General features: G+C 41.8%; 1 protein-coding gene across 2 annotated transcripts in view; it reads right to left on the bottom strand.

Annotated features, from left to right (window-relative positions):
* Positions 1-17,158, bottom strand: part of kcnip1b (Kv channel interacting protein 1 b) — a 28,865-nt gene extending 11,707 nt beyond the window's left edge. The window contains exons 1-2 of one of the 2 annotated variants that reach the window (XM_032576805.1): positions 17,005-17,158; positions 16,330-16,577 (exon numbers count right to left, since the gene is read on the bottom strand). In XM_032576805.1, the coding sequence (XP_032432696.1) occupies positions 16,330-16,417 (88 nt within the window). In that variant the 5' untranslated portion in view covers positions 16,418-16,577; positions 17,005-17,158. Of the gene's footprint in view, positions 1-1,721; positions 2,011-16,329; positions 16,578-17,004 lie in introns of those variants that run through there. The other variant, XM_032576806.1, reaches the window with a different exon arrangement.
* Positions 17,159-18,709: the final 1,551 nt, after the last annotated feature.

Genomic DNA, 18,709 nt, shown 5'->3' with positions numbered 1-18,709 from the left:
TGAGATCTACGTTACATTTCTATGGTTAATCCCACACAAGTACAATGGTTCAGTTACACAGACAAATGTTTGACTAGTGTTGTGGTAGCATAATGTAGGCTGTACTAATGGCAAAGTTGCTAAAACGGGATCACTAATGCCCACTGGCAACAGCAGCAACTTTGGAAACTCATGGAATTGCAGTGTCTAGCTGTAATGCCTGGAGAATTGAGAGTTTCTGTAAACCATGGTTGTCACAGAGAGCTTTTTTATTTTTGGGTAGGAGCCCGGCTTGTTAGGTCTCCATGCCACTGCTCTCCTGACTAATAAATCTTCACATATGTTTCTTGTTTTATGAGTTCATATAAAAACGGCAAATTATTACTTTTTGCCCTGGGTGTCAAAAATGCTGCGCATTGATGCCCTTAATCAACACTCCATGAATTAGATCATTTCTTGACATCAACTTTTGGATGTGTTCTCAGGTCCCTATTTTTTTTTTACATTTGCAGTTTTTCTGCCTATTTCTCCAATTTTGGACATGTAAAATAATAATAACAAGAGCAGAATTAAAAAAGAAAAAGTTGTAAAAATGGTAACGTACGTCCTTTAAATGAGTTAAATAACTTCCTTTAAAAGTGTTTCAAATGTTCTGTTGCTAAATATCTGCCCTGATTATCAACAGTATATTTTTTATTATTTATTTTTATTTTTTTACAAATTGTGTTCTGATTTCTGGCAAATTTAATACCACAGATGTATCCACCAGTTGGACTAAATGTAGACCGGCTTTATTCGTGTCAAGTGAGACAAACATCCGTCTGTGCCCTGTTTCCTACGCTGGCATTGGCTATTTCTCATGCGGGGGATTGAAGTCTTATCTGTCTAATCTTATCTCCCACAACTCGGTAAAAGCGAACACGGCACACTTATTTAAACTGAGTACTTTAGTCAGAGAAACAACCTGATCTGGTGTGCTAGAATGTTTTTGGAGATCTCAAAACAGGATAAAATGACATCAGAAAACAAAACCCTCTTCTTGTGAGGTTTCTCATTTGCTTTTGCTCTCAATGCCCTTCTAATCCCCCCCTTATTTTAACCTAGATCGGCTCTGCGAGCGTCATTGTTGGTGGGGCTTCTGTGTTTGCACTCTCCTTTGTGCCTTTTTACAACCCAGTCTCCATGACAACTGGCTTCTCAAGCATAAGGCCAGGAAGAGGTACGATATGTGAGCTGCCTGTTAATTTGCACGCCTGAACTCTCATTTGCTCCGTGGCGCGTTTCTCGTTCGCTCGCTCACACTCGCTGACACGTTTGACTGGCAGGAACACACGCAGAATCACAGAGCCGGGGAGGGGGCGTGAGTGTGTGTGTGTGTGTGTGTTGTGCTTGTCAAGGACATCTCGGCATCCTGTAGACTCATCAGCACCGTCATTACCACAACTCTACATCAGTCAAAGACTTCAATCACTTTAACCGTTGCTCTTCTGCAGCCAGTGTTACTCTCTGACTACACCTGTTTCTTTAAACAAATAATCATATTACACATGCTTTCCTGTGCAAAACACATGAAAATTCAATCCAATTGTTCAACATTTTTACATAAACATAGGTAAGACGTTTTGCTGACACACAACTATGTCCAGTCTCGCAGCAATTCCAGCAAACACACATTAAACCAACGTGCCTAAAATGACTTCTAGGCATCTCATAGTGTCTCTCTCAGATAAGTCTTGACGTACCTCTTGATGGTCTCCTCTGTTTGGTTTGCATGGTCAAAGTGCCCACCACTGCTCCCATGTTGTTACTGTGAAAACCTGCTTAGCCAAAAAGCCCCCTCAGAGTTATCAGTCCACTATATTTTATCAGCTTGTCGTCCTGTCTCTGGCTTCCTCCACAGGTTTGCTTTCTCTCACTCTCCCTCTCTCTCAGGGCTTTTACCCCACTCTCGCGTCTCCTCAGAAGCTTTCACTTCTGCCTCCGGTTTGAGCGGACTCTCTTGATTTTTCTGTTGCCCCCCTCCCCACCCTTCTGCCTCCATCCCTCTACCCCACTCTTCACCAACGAGCTCGCTCCAGCCGTTCTACGCCACTCCCTCTCTGTGCTGTGCTTTCACTCCACTCATCTGTCAGGCTTGCACCCCCTCCTCCCTCCTTTTTCATGTTTTCTTTCCAAGCTGCATCTTCATGCACTCGTCTCATTGCAAAGCAATGAACTCCCCGATAGCGCCAGCTGACAGGAGAGAAGTTGGTGTTTGAAAACCCCCGTCACTTTTGCTTTTATTAATTCGTTTTACCTGTCCGATCTTTTTTTTTCTGATGGTAATAATACCTGAATGTTTTTGTTTTGTTTTGTTTTCCTTCTGAAAAGCTGCATACTCAAACTCTGATATTAAGGCTGACTTCCATTCAGTGCTGGCTAAAGCTGACACTTCGCTCCATAAAGCACACAGTTAACCCTAATGAGGTTGCAGATATATGGTTTCTGTGTAGACTCACTTTTGTAAGTTCAGGAACTAATTATAGGTAGACAGTTGGTCTGAACAAGTAAAATAATCAACTTTAAAATAAAAATTCTTGCTTCCTTTTATAACCGTTGGTTAAGAAAAGTACATAGAAAACCATTTATGTAAACAAATGTTCAGAAGTCACACATTTCAACTGGTAAAATGTTTATGTAAACCTTTTCTGCTGTCATTTTGTTCTATTTTTTTGCTCATTAGATTTAAATGTTTCAGATCTTCAAACTAACCTTATTATCCGACAAAAACAACAAAAGGAAGTACAAAATGTATACTTGAAATGATTTCAGATGAGCATACAGCCATTCAAACCAATAAGGACCTGAATGAAAAAGTAATTGCCCTGTTAACCTAATATGTAGCTTTGCCACCCTTTCCAGCAACAACTGACATAAAGCACATTTGCATTATGAAAATTATTATTTTTTCACACCACTGGAAAAGGTTTGGCTAAGAGTTTATCAGCCAAATTCAAATCCAGACTTTGGTGGACTGGCTGGTGTGTTTCAACTTTATTGGGATGAATAAACCAACTACATGTGAGTTTAAGATCAAGTACCAAAGACTGAATCTTCTTCAGGGTTTCTCGTTGAAAATAAGGTTCAGGATTTTATAGACAAGTCGTTCAGGTCTTGAAGCAGTAAAGCAACACCAAATCATTCATGTTTAACACAGAATCTTGTTATGAGATTCTGTGTTCATTTTAAACCACATATATCAGGACTTAAAAGTTTCTTTTATTTCTTTTTTTATTCTTCTTTTGTCAGTCTAGAAATCATTTATAACAAAAGATTTCAGGATCATTAAAATATTTTTTGGCAAATGTGAGATGGGCCTTGTGTAGTTAGTGGTTTTCAGGTTGGAACTTTCCCATGTTGCCACTTTTGCTTTGTCTCTTTCTTATTGTTGATTCTTGAACCCTGACCTTTACTGACGCAAGTGACACCTGCTGTGATTTCGTTGATGTTCTGGCTTTTTGCTTGACCTCTTAAGTCTCCACTGTGCTCTTGCAGTATGTTTGGTATGCTGGCCAATCCCTAGAGGTTCCTCCACTGTTCCATGTTTTTTTTTTTTCTTCCTTTTTTTCCCCCATTTGTAGATAATAGTTCTCACAGTGGTTTACTGGAGTCCGAACGCCTTAGAAATGCCTTTGCAAAACTTTATACACTGACAGAAGTAAAATGTTTTGTTCTTGAACTCCCTGAAGCAGCTGCATAAAAAAAAGAAAAAAATTGAGAAAACGTCACTTTGTTCGAAAGTGACAATTTGTTGATTCTGCGGGTGGGGTAGTAATTAAACCTGGGCGGGACTGATAAAACGATCAATGTAATCACTCAAAACGCAACTCATAAACTTAACAGCCTCTCTGGTCTCTGCTGGACGCCACACTCGATGAGTCTCAATAGGTGGGCGGCATCTTCGATTATATTCCAGTAATGAACTTTAATTGTTATTGAAGGTTACATAAACCTAAGACGCTATGTTAAAATTGGAACAGTTTTATTGCTTTTTATATGTTAACCATCATTAATATCAGACAGTTGCTACATGGATGGCAGAGTATCCTTGCTCTGTTTGGACAATAGCATAACCTTCTCCTCAGGTACTGTATTCACTCAGAACCATTTTGTTTAAGGAACGTGAAGCTGCATGAACACACAGGCTGGGATGACAGTTCATTGCAGGACTGAGACACACTACCCAGCACATGCACATTTATGTATCAAAAAACATTATCGCGTTGTATAATTTAGTACCATGTACCATACAATAAATCTTTAGCACTCATTTGATAATACAAACAGCAACATTTGAATAGACATTTTAGGGTTTCTGTTTGGACACAAGTGAAAGCCAAGGCTCAATGTGGAACAGGGAAAAAAACAAAAGACTTCTTAAATATTCCAAATACTGCGGACTGGGAATGTTACATCCCTGCAGTGTTTCTTTGTGTGTGTTTTTGAGGATGAGTGGATGCCAGTGTGTGGGTGTCGGGGATGGCTTAAAGAGAAGAGAAAAATTCTTGGTGAAAAAAATGTATGCAGGGCAGTTTTTTTCCAATGGTGTTGTTATGTTTTATCATATTTGCTTGCTTGCTGAAGAGCAGAAAAGAAGGACTACTGGTGCTAGATTAAAATTTAAGGCTTAACCTTTTCGTCACTATTCCTTTAAAGGAAATGATTACGCTGATGTTTGCAGTTGTTTGAGTGGTTTTATTGGGGCCATCCCTTTGATTACCGAGGTGGAGCTGAGGCGCAAACTTAACACGTCTGCATCAATTAAATATAAAGGTATTCATTATTCAGATATATATGGCTCTCCCACAGTTATATAACAACTTTTGCAGGGGTTTTTTTGCCATTCAAAAATAAAATAGGCTGTCTCTCTTTTCATTTGTCCTTTATATTAACAGCTACAACTACATGCAAAAATTACATACATTTTCAGCTGAATATTCATTATATTTCCTTGAAGGGAAAATAACAAATGATCATAAAATATATTGATTTTTAAACAAAATTACTCTTCTTGCTATAAGAGAATTGCATAGGCTCAAACAGGGGAAAAAAAGTTTTTTGAGAAGTTATTGTTTGCTAAGTGTTTGCTTAATACTTTATTCTGGTATTACATGGTTTTGTTTTTTTGGAAGATTTTTTATTATTTTATAGCGTTGTATGTTCAAAAACACAACACAGCTGCAAATTTGATTCCAACCTGCATGGTACGTTAAAATCTCTGACTGCTAATGCAAAGGGTAGCTCAACATTACATCTTTAGAATCATGTAATAACCTAATAGATGAAGGTTTGGAAATGAATTCACCTCCAAGAGTATTTATAGCTGTACACTTTTTTTTACATGTTCTCATACAATGGTCCCAAGAACCACAGCTACCTGCAAAAAGCTAAAATCTGCAAATACCTGAGAACCCCTCTAAAAATGTTTATATCTGCCCGTTTCAAAAGTTCAAACACAAATGTACATAATAGGCCATAAAGCGAAACAATCTTCCCACTACTTTGCTCCTTCTTTTGACTTGAAACTGCAAATGTAGGATTGGCTATTGCTTTCTTTAAACTACATGTTTCAGGACGGGATCCACAAGGTATTATTTTTATAAACCTCAACAGGCCTAATTAAGCGACTTCTAAAGGAAGTGAGATGCATTTGATATTATTTAGAAGTAACTGAGAAAAAGGGCTAAAGACAAATAAATTCCACACTTTTCTCATTTGTAAAAATCCAGAACCATTTATGCTTTTCATACCACTTCTCAGTTATGCAATATCTTGTGTTAGACTATTACATAAAGTCCTAATAAAACACATGAAGGTGCTAATCACACTGGGGCTTGTAGGTTGTAATGAGACAGAATATATATTTATATAAAAAAATGTCTAAAGGATTTTCCGACGCGTAGTAAATCGTCACCATGTTTGAATTATGCTTGGAGTAGCTTTGATCTGTTCCCCCAATTTACGATCAAGCAGTGCAATTAATGCATGTTTATATCCACGACAAACAGGCAGCAAGAACAAATTTAAGATGCAATAAAGATCCAAACACCAGCTGACTATTAATTAGCACAACTAACCTCATTACACACTCGAGACGGCGGCGCGCTGTGAATGTTGCCTCAGGTTCGGACGTGTCTAAGGAGAGGAGCTCCAAAAGTGGTAAAAATGTTTATGCCCTAATACAATTTATCCAACAGCCCTCCTTTGGTAACAGCTCTGCTAATTTAAAGAGATTTACAGATGCTACTGCCTTCTTTAAAGATGTCAGGTCTTACAGTGTCACGGGGAAACAGGCCTCCAATACTTCTTCCATGTTTTTTCATTACCTTCTCCATCTGTCAAAGCTTAGGACAAAGTTGTTGGTACAGCTGAACTCCCTCACTGCTATTTACATAAGAGATGTTGGTGTTAGCTTGCAGCAGCACTGAAGGTTTAATTAATTGTTTAAAAAAAAGTTGTGAAACTCATTAAAATCCATTTTTTAAATTTTTTATTATTGATAATTGTGATGGAGGAGTGCATTGTATCTTCACATTCCTTAGACCTTGTGGAAAACCTTTACAAAAGAGCTGCAAAGTTTGTGCTGTCATATTAAACCCTATTGATTAAAAATCTTTGCTCCCACAAGTTCTATTTTTTTAGGACAATTGATGTCTATTTCCTGAACTGAAAATTACATAAATAAACTATTTACTCAAAGAACAAAGAGTAAATTCTGGTAAATCCTATTACTTTAAGGTGCTGTTCTTGTCTTTTTTTGAGCTTTTTTTTTTTTTTTTCAAATATTGCATCTTCTGTGTAGTTGTTGATTTGTTGTGTGGACCTCAGGAAATACAGAAAACATGAGCGTATACACATCTCATCACGCTGCAGTGTGACAGGCTGCAAAATGCTCCAGATACCACACATCTGTCCAGTGGATCACTCTGGCTTACTTAGAGTAATCTACGCTTAATTCCCCCTCTGCACGTATCTCTATGTGGGTCATTGTGTCACTCCATTGGTTCTGTAGAATAAAATAGCTGAATAAAATATTACAAAAAAAATAAATAAATAAATAAAAATGTTGTTTTACTTTCAGGGTTTTAGTGAAGGATCTGATTTTCAGTTAGAAAAAGAGTTGCTGTTATGTAGTGTTAGTTAATGAACAGCAGGTGGCAGCAGAATCCACCAACTGGAGATGAACCAACGTCAAAATAAATATACCAATGAGCAAGAATCTGCCAGAGACAAAACAAAAAACAAAAACACTCATGTCAAACATCCATCTTCTTCCGCTTATCCGAGGTCGGGTCGCGGGGGTAGCAGCTTCAGAAGGGAGGCCCAGACTTCCCTCTCCCCAGCCACTTCTTCTAGCTCCTCCGGGGGAATCCCGAGGCGTTCCCAGGCCAGCCGAGAGACATAGTCCCTCCAGCGTGTCCTGGGTCTTCCCCGGGGCCTCCTCCCGGTGGGACGTGCCCGGAACACCTCACCAGGGAGGCGTCTAGGAGGCATCCTGACCAGATGCCCGAGCCACCTCAACTGGCTCCTCTCGATGTGAAGGAGCAGCGGCTCTACTCTGAGTCCCTCCCGGATGACTGAGCTTCTCACCCTATCTCTAAGGGAGAGCCCAGCCACCCTACGGAGAAAACCCATTTCGGCCGCTTGTATCCGCGATCTCGTTCTTTCGGTCATGACCCAAAGCTCATGACCATAGATGAGGGTGGGAACGTAGATCGACCGGTAAATCGAGAGCTTCGCTTTTTGGCTCAGCTCTCTCTTCACCACGACGGACCGGTACAGCGCCCGCTTGACAGCAGACGCTGCGCCAATCCGCCTGTCGATCTCCCGCTCCCTTCTTCCCCCATTCGTGAACAAGATCCCGAGATACTTAAACTCCTCCACTTGGGGCAGGACACCCCCCCTGACCCGGAGAAGGCACTCTACCCTTTTCCGGCTCAAGACCATGGCCTCGGATTTGGAGGCACTGATCCTCATCCCGGCCGCGTCACACTCGGCTGCGAACCGCTCCAGCGAGAGCTGCAGATCACGATCTGATGAAGCCAAAAGGACCACATCGTCTGCAAAAAGCAGAGATGAGATCCTAAGGCCACCAAATCGGATCCCCTCAACACCTTGGCTGCGCCTAGAAATTCTGTCCATGAAAGTGATGAACAGAATCGGTGACAAAGGGCAGCCCTGGCGGAGTCCAACTCTCACCGGAAACGAGCCCGACTTACTGCCGGCAATGCGGACCAGACTCTGACACCGGTCATACAGGGACCTGACAGCCCGTATCAAAGGGCCCGGTACCCCATACTCCCGGAGAACCCCCCACAGGGCTCCCCGAGGGACACGGTCGAACGCCTTCTCCAGGTCCACAAAACACATGTAGACTGGTTGGGCGAACTCCCATGCACCCTCCAGGACCCTGCCGAGGGTGTAGAGCTGGTCCAGCGTTCCACGACCAGGACGAAAACCACACTGCTCTTCCTGAATCCGAGGTTCGACTATCCGACGGACCCTCCTCTCCAGGACCCCTGAATAGACCTTGCCAGGGAGGCTTAAGAGTGTGACCCCTCTATAATTGGAGCACACCCTCCGGTCCCCCTTTTTGAACAGGGGGACCACCACCCCAGTCTGCCAATCCAGGGGAACTGCCCCCGATGTCCATGCGACATTGCAGAGTCGCGTCAACCAACACAACCCTACAACATCCAGAGCCTTAAGAAACTCCGGGCGGATCTCATCCACCCCCGGGGCCCTGCCACCGAGGAGCTTTTTAACCACCTCGGCGACCTCGTCCCCAGAGATTGGAGAGCCTAACCCAGAGTCCCCAGGCTCCGCTTCCTCAGTGGAAGGCATGTTGGTGGGATTGAGGAGGTCTTCGAAGTACTCTGCCCACCGGCCCACAACGTCCCGAGTAGAGGTCAGCAGCACACCATCCCCACTATAAACAGTGTTGGTGCTGCACCGCTTCCCCCCCCTGAGACGCCGGATGGTGGACCAGAATCGCCTCGAAGCCGTACGGAAGTCTTTCTCCATGGCCTCTCCAAACTCCTCCCACGCCCGGGTTTTTGCCTCAGCAACCGCCCGAGCCGCATGCCGCTTCGCCCGCCGGTACCCATCAGCTGCTTCCGGAGTCCCACAGGCCAAAAAGGCCCGATAGGACTCCTTCTTCAGCCTGACGGCATCCCTCACCGAAGGTGTCCACCAGCGGGTTCGAGGGTTGCCGCCGCGACAGGCACCGACAACCTTGCGGCCACAGCTCCGATCGGCCGCCTCGACAATGGAGGCACGGAACACGGTCCACTCAGACTCCATGTCCCCCACCTCCCCCGGGACGTGTTCGAAGTTTTGCCGGAGATGGGAGTTAAAGCTCCGTCTCACAGGGGATTCCGCCAGACGTTCCCAGCAGACCCTCACAACACGTTTGGGCCTGCCAGGTCTGACCGGCTTTCGCCCCCACCACCGGAGCCAACTCACCACCAGGTAGTGGTCAGTGGACAGCTCCGCACCTCTCTTCACCCGAGTGTCCAAGACATACGGCCGCAGATCCGATGAAACGATGACAAAGTCGATCATCGAACTGCGGCCTAGGGTGTCCTGGTGCCAAGTGCACATATGGACACCCTTATGCTTGAACATGGTGTTCGTTATGGACAATCCATGGCGAGCACAGAAGTCCAGCAACAGAACACCGCTCGAGTTCAGGTCGGGCGGGCCGTTCCTCCCAACCACGCCCCTCCAGGTCTCACTGTCATTGCCCACGTGAGCGTTGAAGTCCCCCAGCAGAACAAGGGAGTCCCCAGGAGGAGCACTCTCCAGTACCCCCTCTAAGGACTCCAAAAAGGGTGGGTAATCTGAACTGTCGTTCGGCCCGTAAGCACAAACGACAGTCAGAACCCGTCCCCCCACCCGTAGGCGGAGGGATGCTACCCTCTCGTTCACCGGGGTAAACCCCAACGTACAGGCGCCGAGATGGGGAGCAACAAGTATGCCCACTCCTGCCCGACGCCTCTCACCTTGGGCAACTCCAGAGTGGAAGTATGTCCAGCCCCTCTCAAGGAGACTGGTTCCAGAACCAGAGCCGTGCGTCGAGGTGAGACCGACTATTTCTAGCCGGAACCTCTCGACCTCACGCACTAGCTCCGGCTCCTTCCCCACCAGAGAGGTGACATTCCACGTCCCAAGAGCCAGTTTTCTGCAACCGAGGATCGGACCGCCAGGGTCCCCTCCCTCTGCTGCCACCCATCCCACACTGCACCCGACCCCTTTGGCCCCTCCCACGGGTCTCATGTCAAACATACAATTGGTATGAGGTACTACACATAACCCAACAGTCACCATTCTGTGTGTGCAACAACTACACAAAGAGAATTGTTTAACTTAAACAATAAGAAAGAAAACCTGGAGCTAAAGCAAAATTCTGAAACACAGACACAGAGAGGATGCATCTGCAAGAGATATAAATAAATCTTGGAGAGGTTGGTTACATAAAAGCATGTAGTGAGGTGATGTAAAAAATTAAAAGCAAAGTCACACGCTGTTAGCTGCAATCCACTGCTGTAACAGCCAAGTGGAGTGAAAAAACTAGTAAAAAAAAAAAGAGTCTTTCTGGGGGTGGACAGAGTGAGGGCTGGTGAGGCTGCTGTAGAGTTTGGTCGGCACAGATCCCACCGCTGATGGGTTTGTGTCGTACATCAGAATCCGTCCACACAAATTTAAAAGTACGCACTTAAAAATATTATTTCTAACTCTTTTTCCTCTGGTGAGCCCAGCATGGGCTGGCATGTGTGTCACGTTCATTTTTGTGATTTTCTCTGAACTATTCTGAAAAATCCAAATTTTCTATCAGCTAAGGCTAGTGGTGTTGCCAAAGAGTGTGGATTTCTACGTGATTCCAGCATGTTTGCCAAAAGTTACTTCACTTAACCGGGGAATGAGAACATGAGGCAGCAGGTGGTGCGTGGGTGAAGGGAGGAAAAGATGTCACATGAATATATTAAAAGGAAGAAAAAAAAAATACTTCTTTTAAGAGCTAATGATTTTTGCAGTGATTAATAAAAAATACATGTCATCCTATTCATGTAGCTTACTGTCACTGTTAATGACTAAAATGTGGGTTAGCAGTTGCAGGGTTCAAAGAAATTCACTTCCTTTGAATGTGCCGTTACAGTCAAATCCTTCTCATTTTACTAGATCAATGGGACTTAGAACATCACTGCAAAGTAGTCAGGAAAGGACACAAACACTGCTACATGAAGAATTTGCCCCTTTACAAACTTCTTCTTCTTCTTCAGGTCACACTGAAATGTTTTGGATCAGTAAACAAATGTTAAGTACAAAGGCAGTTTAATTTCAAAAGGCTGTCTTCAAATCCAAATTTTGTCAACTAGAGGAGAAAAAAAACTAAACAAACTAACTTGTCCCAAAGTGAAAATGTGTCTCTTGTTGGCTTAGAGAGAACGAATAAACCCATCAATCAGACCAAGTCTTTTGGAAAATCACACTCGATACTGGCGGGGGTTGATGAAGCACTCATCCTTACGTGCCCCGCTCAAACCAAATTTCCCCTCTGATGCGGGTAAACTCCAGAGAAAAATTTAGTTTAACCAGGTTGTGATGCCAGGGGACGATGTAAGGAATCCTGCGAGCTAATAAACGCCAAGAGCGAACATTTTGATTTGTCTACTTACAATTTCAAGCATAACTTGAACTTGAAAATTACTGCGAGGAAATAACATGGCGGATTCACCAAACCGATTAGCCGCAAGTCCACGATCTTGTCTAGCAGTTCCACAGAAAGTGCTGTGATGTAATAGGCAAGAAAATGTAATAGACCATGGAGAAAAATTGACAGACTGAAAAAAATGATCCAAAAAGATTGTAAAGATGTCTACGCAGCACCGGGAGAGAACAAATGTAATTTTTTTGCACTCCTAGACATCTAAAGTAAACCAAAAAATGTATTTAAGGGCTACAAAAGTGGAGTACTCTGTGAGGTGGAAGCTCGGAAGAATTTGTTTTCAATTTGTGTGAAACGTAAGTAAAATTTCGCTTTGGCCACTTAGCATAAAAGATCAAAATAATTAGTCTGAATCAAATCTGAGGAACTTTAGAACTGTTTGATTTGACAAAAAAAGTGCCACCATTGCAGGTAAGTTATGCTCTATTTGAAACACACTGATTATTATCAGTAAGGCACATTTTAAGGTGCATCCATGAATTAATCTGATGTTAGGAACTCAAATCACATTTAAAGAGCCTTAAATATGGAGTGATTTTGTTTTTGGATGGCACCAGCTTTCACTCTTCTAGTCCAATGACAGGGTTTTCATAAAAGAAATTTCAATTTTGAATAAGCTTTTGCTTGTATGAGCAAAAGTTTTTGCTCAAAAACGTTTGACACCGGCATACAAATCACAGCATATCTCCTGGAAGATAACAATAACAATGTGTGCCAAGTAAGATTCAGGCCTAAGGCATATCATCAGCCTCTGCTCTGGAAAGCTCAGCTTGCTGTCTAAAGGTCTAAAGATAAATATTCATGATGGGGAAGCAGGGCTTCTTTAAAAAAAAAAAAAAAAAGAAGAAAAAACTGAGAGACAAAGATCACAGTTCATGCATGAACAAAAGAAAAAGAAAAAAAGAAAAGAAATTACACACCGTGGATGCAATCATGTTTAACTAGACATTATAGTTCTGAAAACTGAATAGAATGCTGTTGTGTGTTGTCTGTGCACAGTTTTCTTGTTTCCTCCCATGCATATGTAACCATGTGCTGTTGCTCCATTGCAGTCCGTAGAGATGAAGCTGTGCGATGTTAAAGTGAGAGCAGGCAAAGGAGCATCAACCCTAAATTTACAAAAGTTTTCAAGCCTGCATGAATCATTCAATTTAGAATACGAATATCTATCAGCTAAACATTTATCACAGTGCCTTGCAAAACTATTCACATCCCTTTAATCTTTAGCAGGTGTTTTTTTTTTTTTTTACCTTACAACCTCATCCTTCTATGTATTTGATTCCAGAAGTCCAAGTAGTAAGTTTAGTCTAGCTGTCTGTAGTGGATTCACAAAAGAAATGCAGCTGCTTGGAGTTTAAAGGAACGTTTAGGTTATAACAATTAGAGATCTTCCAGAACTCTTCAGCTAAGTGGATCATGGTAACTCTGGAGGAGCTGCAGAGATAACAGCTCGCTCAGGTAGGGGAAATTTGCTGTTTGGGCGACTATTAGTTAGGCACTCTGCAAATTTAACTTAAATGTTTCTTACTATAGTAAGACAATACTTTCGGGACGAATTCAAAAGGTTGAAGAAGAGTCTGAAGCTAGATGTGACTTCGTTGAACTTCCATGCCCACGTGAGTTATGTCTGGAGCATAATGAACACTGAACATCGTCCTGAACACACTTTCAGTACTGTGAAACTTGGTGTTGGGATTTTAATCTTCAACAGTGGATCAGGAAAGCTGGTCTGAGTTCAAATCAGAGCAAGACTTAACATTTGATGTTCACAAATGCTTGCCATCCAGTCTGACTGAGCTCAAATCATTTCTCAAAGAAGTGTGACAAAAAAAAGTCAGTCTTTAGGTGTTTAATGTTGGTTGAGACATACACACAAATATAGAGCTATAACTGTAGCAGAGGTGGTTCTGAAAAGGACAGATGCCAAAGCTCTGAATAAAAATGCATGCCGCACTTTTCAGATTTTTGTTCCGACAAAACTTAAGAAGAACCCTGTAATGTGTTTCTTCCACTTCCCAGTTCTGTACTGCCTCGTGTTGGTTTAAATCACAATAAATACATTAAATTTCATTGCTATGAGACACATTTCAAAGGTTACCACAGATGCCAGACCAACCTTTGCATATCTACAATTCTAGAACTGGCCTGAGGACACACTGTGATTTGATTAAGTCTTTATCAGAGAGATATTGACTCAGCTTTAGAGCTTTAAATTTTTGACTAAGGTGTGAATTTCTCTGATATCAGGGTTCCTGTTGAATACTTTTTTATATGTTCTCATAATTTTGAAAATTGATACTGTTAAGCAAGAACTATGCTATACTTAAATAGTTCAACTGTACACATAATCATTATACATAGTATCCAACATGTATGTATATTTATTAATGAATAGAATGCTGCTGTTTTAACCAAAACCAATAATTGTATCACTATGGGATAAAATAATTGACCTTTTTTTTTTTTGCCCACTTTGTTACTATTTGTGTATTCTTAGTTTTGCTAAAAGCTCTTCATTAGCGCTGGAATATTTAATAATGCAGCAGCATAATGAAAGGCTCCCTTTGCTCCTCAGTGCACAAGTTACCTTTATTCCAGAGGAGGTCGATCGCGCGCTGAAACCACAATGCACAAAACAGTACTAAGCGCCGAAACAGAGATACAGCATCACGGCAGTAGATGTTCAATACAACTGGCACTCTGTCTCATCAGCTATTCGTGCTTAAAGAATCGAGACAGGATTACTGGCAAATAAAGACAGAACATCTTTCTGCAAGCTTCTTTTTTTTTTTTTTTTTTGTTAAATCTTTGCTATTTTGGATTTCATTCCGTTTCATTTAATTACTCAGTTCCAGCAGTGATGATTAAGCTCCTTAACGCAAATCCAGGTCTGGAATTGGCTCGGCGTACGTGAAGCCGCTTCACCCACATAAAACCCTGAAGGTGTGAGGAGGCTGTATTCTTGCAGAAAAGTGAAGTACTTTTTTCTTTTCATCATTTAAAAAAAAAAGTAATTTCTGCATCAAAAATCGAATGTCATGGTTGACAATGCAAATCCAGTTTGCGAACATTACAGTCAACTCAATTGTTTTTTGCAGGAAGCGTCCCATCAGAACCAAGTTCCATTCAACGCACACCACTATTGTTTATATGTGGATTAATCCCCAAGGCGAAGCTGGTTTTAATTATGCACTGCCTGCAGATTTGGAGTGATTTAATATGCCATGCATTTACATAGGCTGAATTTAAAAGTCAGGTTGGAACAAACAGTCTTCCCCTGAAAGCGGGCAGAGCAGCATGACTCTCTGACTCATCATTTTATGTTTTTTTTTCCCAATGACACTGAAAGTAACTTTTAACTACGGGATGAGATGTCACAGGAAGAAAGGGGCCATAGCTTTTAGAGTACATCACGACTTTTGCCTCAGGGACGCACGCTAATGTGACCCAGCTGTTTGGCCTGCGAAATTGTGCAGCAGACATCTAAAAGACGGATCTCAGGGAGAAACATTTTGGTGGCTATAGAGCTGGACATTTCACACACTAAAGTCGCTGCATGGCAAGTAGAAGAAAGTTAATAATGAGTAACTTCATTTGCAATCTGTACACATTTTTAAGGATCATGGCCTGAGTTGGAGTAATTTGTGGGTTTTTGCTTCATTTTTGCCTTTTCTCTCAAAGCACCTCAAACTCTCAGTTTTATCTTGATTACTACTTATCATATTCAGATGGCATAAGTAATCCATAATCTGAAAGTAGAGGGAAAATGATGTATGGTTTTGAAACTTTTCATTGTGAAGATTCATGATTGTGCGTTTGTATTCAGCCCCTCTGAGTAAACACTTGACCTTTCCCTGCTGGTACGCTGCCAAGTATTTTCTCAGTTTTCTGCACCTAAATTTGTCAATGTGAAGATTTTTTGCTTAATTTCTTTTTTTGAAAAGCACCAAGCTCAGTCAGACTGGAAGGACATAATTCCTGGGCATCAACTTTCAACTCAACTTTCAGGGCATGAGCTCACCACTAGCTTGGACAGCCTGAACGTTTTTTGTAAGTGTGGCCAAAAAGTTCGAGCAAAGCTTTCTGTGGGCTATGCAAAGCAAACAATTAGGTAAGATGCAATCCTGCACTTTATACGCTTATAAATGACACGTGAAACATTTTAAAGTAATATAGTAATATGAATTGTCTTAGTAATTTGACATTTGAGCACCTAAACGTTGTGTTGTGTTCCAGTAGTTGCTTCAGCTAACCTTTGTCTCACACTGTAAACACTGATCTCAACTGAATCACAGTTTTACTTTTTCAGAATCATCCTGCTAAAATGTGATACGAAACAGATGCTATTAGAAGACACCCACAGCTGTTGAGGAATAACAGCTTCTAGTGTGGTAAACTGGTCACAAGCCTCCACCAGCACCATAAGATAAACCAGGTCCAAACTGTCAACTGGTAGAAAGTGGCTTAATAAAAGCAAGAGTGACACCAGATGCTGATAATAGATAGAAAAACACTGAATAAGACAGACTGCATACACAAAACGTTGAGAAATTTGGAAGTGCATAAGCCAAAAGCCCCCATACCTTTAGTGAGGGTTCCTGAGACCAGTCTCTGCAGGGACTGAATTAGCTTTTGCACCCCCTGCCTGCAGCGGCTGGTACAGCCAGCCATTGTGGGGGTTGAGGCAGGGGCGGATGGGGCGGGTTTACACCAAGGTATCTGAAGATGTCAAAAACGACCCCGCAGTAATGTGGCACGCGACCTCTGCTGCAAGAAGAACCAGCGTCAGGGAATCGTGGGATCATCAGGTGGGGTCAAGGGATGAGATGTCCTTTTGGAAAGAAACAGAAATATATATATTTTTTTCCCACAGAATAAGGTTATTAATAGCAACTGTAAAACATCCTGGTAGCCTGCTTAGCTTCAATCGACTGTCGCACTCATAAAATACAAGAATTACACATGACACACTCATGCACCTGCACGCACACAGTGTGTGGTAAACTTTACAGACAGCTAAACAAACCAATATTACAGTTGCCAAAAAAGATTCAAAAATAACTCTGAGATGGCAACTGAAGCACAAACGTTCGAACAAACATGAAACAAAGTGCAAAAGGAGTGAATTGTTGCAGCAGAAACCAAAGCTAAGGAGTAGTAAAATATTTAAAGAAACTCCAAAAGCAGAACATGCTGCATCCACCTCAAAGTTTGTTTGCCAGGAGACAGAAACAGTCATCCCATCCGGTTTTACTCACCTTGCCAGCCTCCTCTTCTTGTCTTCTGTTCTAAAAACCTTTTGTCCCACTTCCCCCCCGTGCAGCTGTTATTTCCATGTGAGGATTTCCCCTGAACTGCAGAGGCAGCCCTGCAGGCTGTGAAGGAGCTCTGCGCTGGTGCTCTGAGCAGAACTAAACTGCATAAAGCGCCAGCAGCCACCACCGTACCCTCCCCTTCCCCTCCCTCCTTGGTGGTCCCTCCTCCCTCCTTGCATTTCTGCTCCCTTGCTTTCAGTCTGGTTGAGGCTCCTTGAGTCTTTTTTAAAGTGCAAACGCAGCTACAAACGCAGCTGTCCACAGTCTGGGTAAAGATCGGCATTTTATGTGGTAAGACCGGAGGTTTATAGCTTGTGAAGCATAAAAGGTAAACTTATTTTTAATTTTCTTTTACATGTAATAGCTTCAAAACATTGACTAGATTGCAATAAATAGTACAAATGACATGTTTGAGCACTAATAATAATAAAAAACATAATCTTTGTTTAAATAACCATTTGAAAAATCAATAAGAATCTTGAAACATTTTTTTTTTTTGTCAGTTTGGTGACAAACAAAGAGGCTATCATCTTTGAAGCAGTACCAAAGTCCCACTTGAGGTGGAACACAGCAGTCTACTCAGTGTCGAAGTCGCTCTTAAAACAGATTATGTAAGTCTGCAGTGTGCTTTTTGGAGACAGAGCTTTTTATTTCTCACTCCAGTGAACTGGGGAAACGCTCTGGGAAAGCATGACGCAGTGCTGCCTCTGTCCATTTCCTCCCCCCTCATCTTGTCTATATTTAATGCTTATAGATTCTATTTATCCGCTCACAGCCACTCTTTCTGTTTCAGGAGGCCTCAGTCTGGCAGTGTTTTCGCCCTGAATATCAGGCAGTAAAAAATGGATACACACACACACACACAAAAAAAAAAAAACAAAGTAAAGAATGAAAATAGAGGTAAAAACAATAGAATTCAGGTCGTTTTGCTAGCTAAGTTTCAGTGCATGTACCTTTTTCTGATTCAGAATAAAATATTGGGTTAAAATATTAGTACTGTTTTCATTTTCTGTACCCACATTTTCCTTCCAGGAAAGTTGGTGCAAATATTGAACATTGCTAGCAAAAACATATACTAACTACTGAGCAGGTAAAAAAAGGCAGGGAATAATGAAATCTCTGTGAACAACCATAAGAACATATGTCTTAAACAGTTGTTTAGCATAACTTGGAGTTTTTGAGTGTGTTGTCTTTATCTAAAAAAAAAGAAGAAAAAAAAATATTATGTTTTTTTTTTAAAGTGAGTAGTTCAAGTTCACAGCAGCTAAAAAAAAGTAAAAAATGTTGTACATTTTATCATTAGAAAAAACACAGCAGGATATTTTGTATTTTAAGTCCAATCTGCACAGCGTGCCTGACAGTAAAGGACACATATTTGCATCTATCAAGGTTGATCATTATGGTTATTTAGAACTAAATGAGTTTGTCCCAATGAAATACTATTGAACCTGACTATGTATTACAGCTTCCACCGTACAATCCAAGTACCTCTTGACCCATGGGAGGAATCGGTCGGCAATCTCATTTGCTCCTTGTAATCATGTCTGTTCCAGAGAAACCATTAAACAGCCAAGCAGGGTCAGCACATAGATACCAGCAAATGACTGCTTTATAATCTGAATCACTTCTGGGGTTCTCTCTGTTTTTC

The sequence above is a fragment of the Xiphophorus hellerii genome, chromosome 11 (genome assembly GCF_003331165.1).
Source record: "Xiphophorus hellerii strain 12219 chromosome 11, Xiphophorus_hellerii-4.1, whole genome shotgun sequence".
In the NCBI taxonomy this organism is placed as follows: Eukaryota; Metazoa; Chordata; class Actinopteri; order Cyprinodontiformes; family Poeciliidae; genus Xiphophorus; species Xiphophorus hellerii.
Note: the sequence above shows the minus strand (reverse complement) of the source record. Positions and strands in the feature narration are given on the sequence as shown.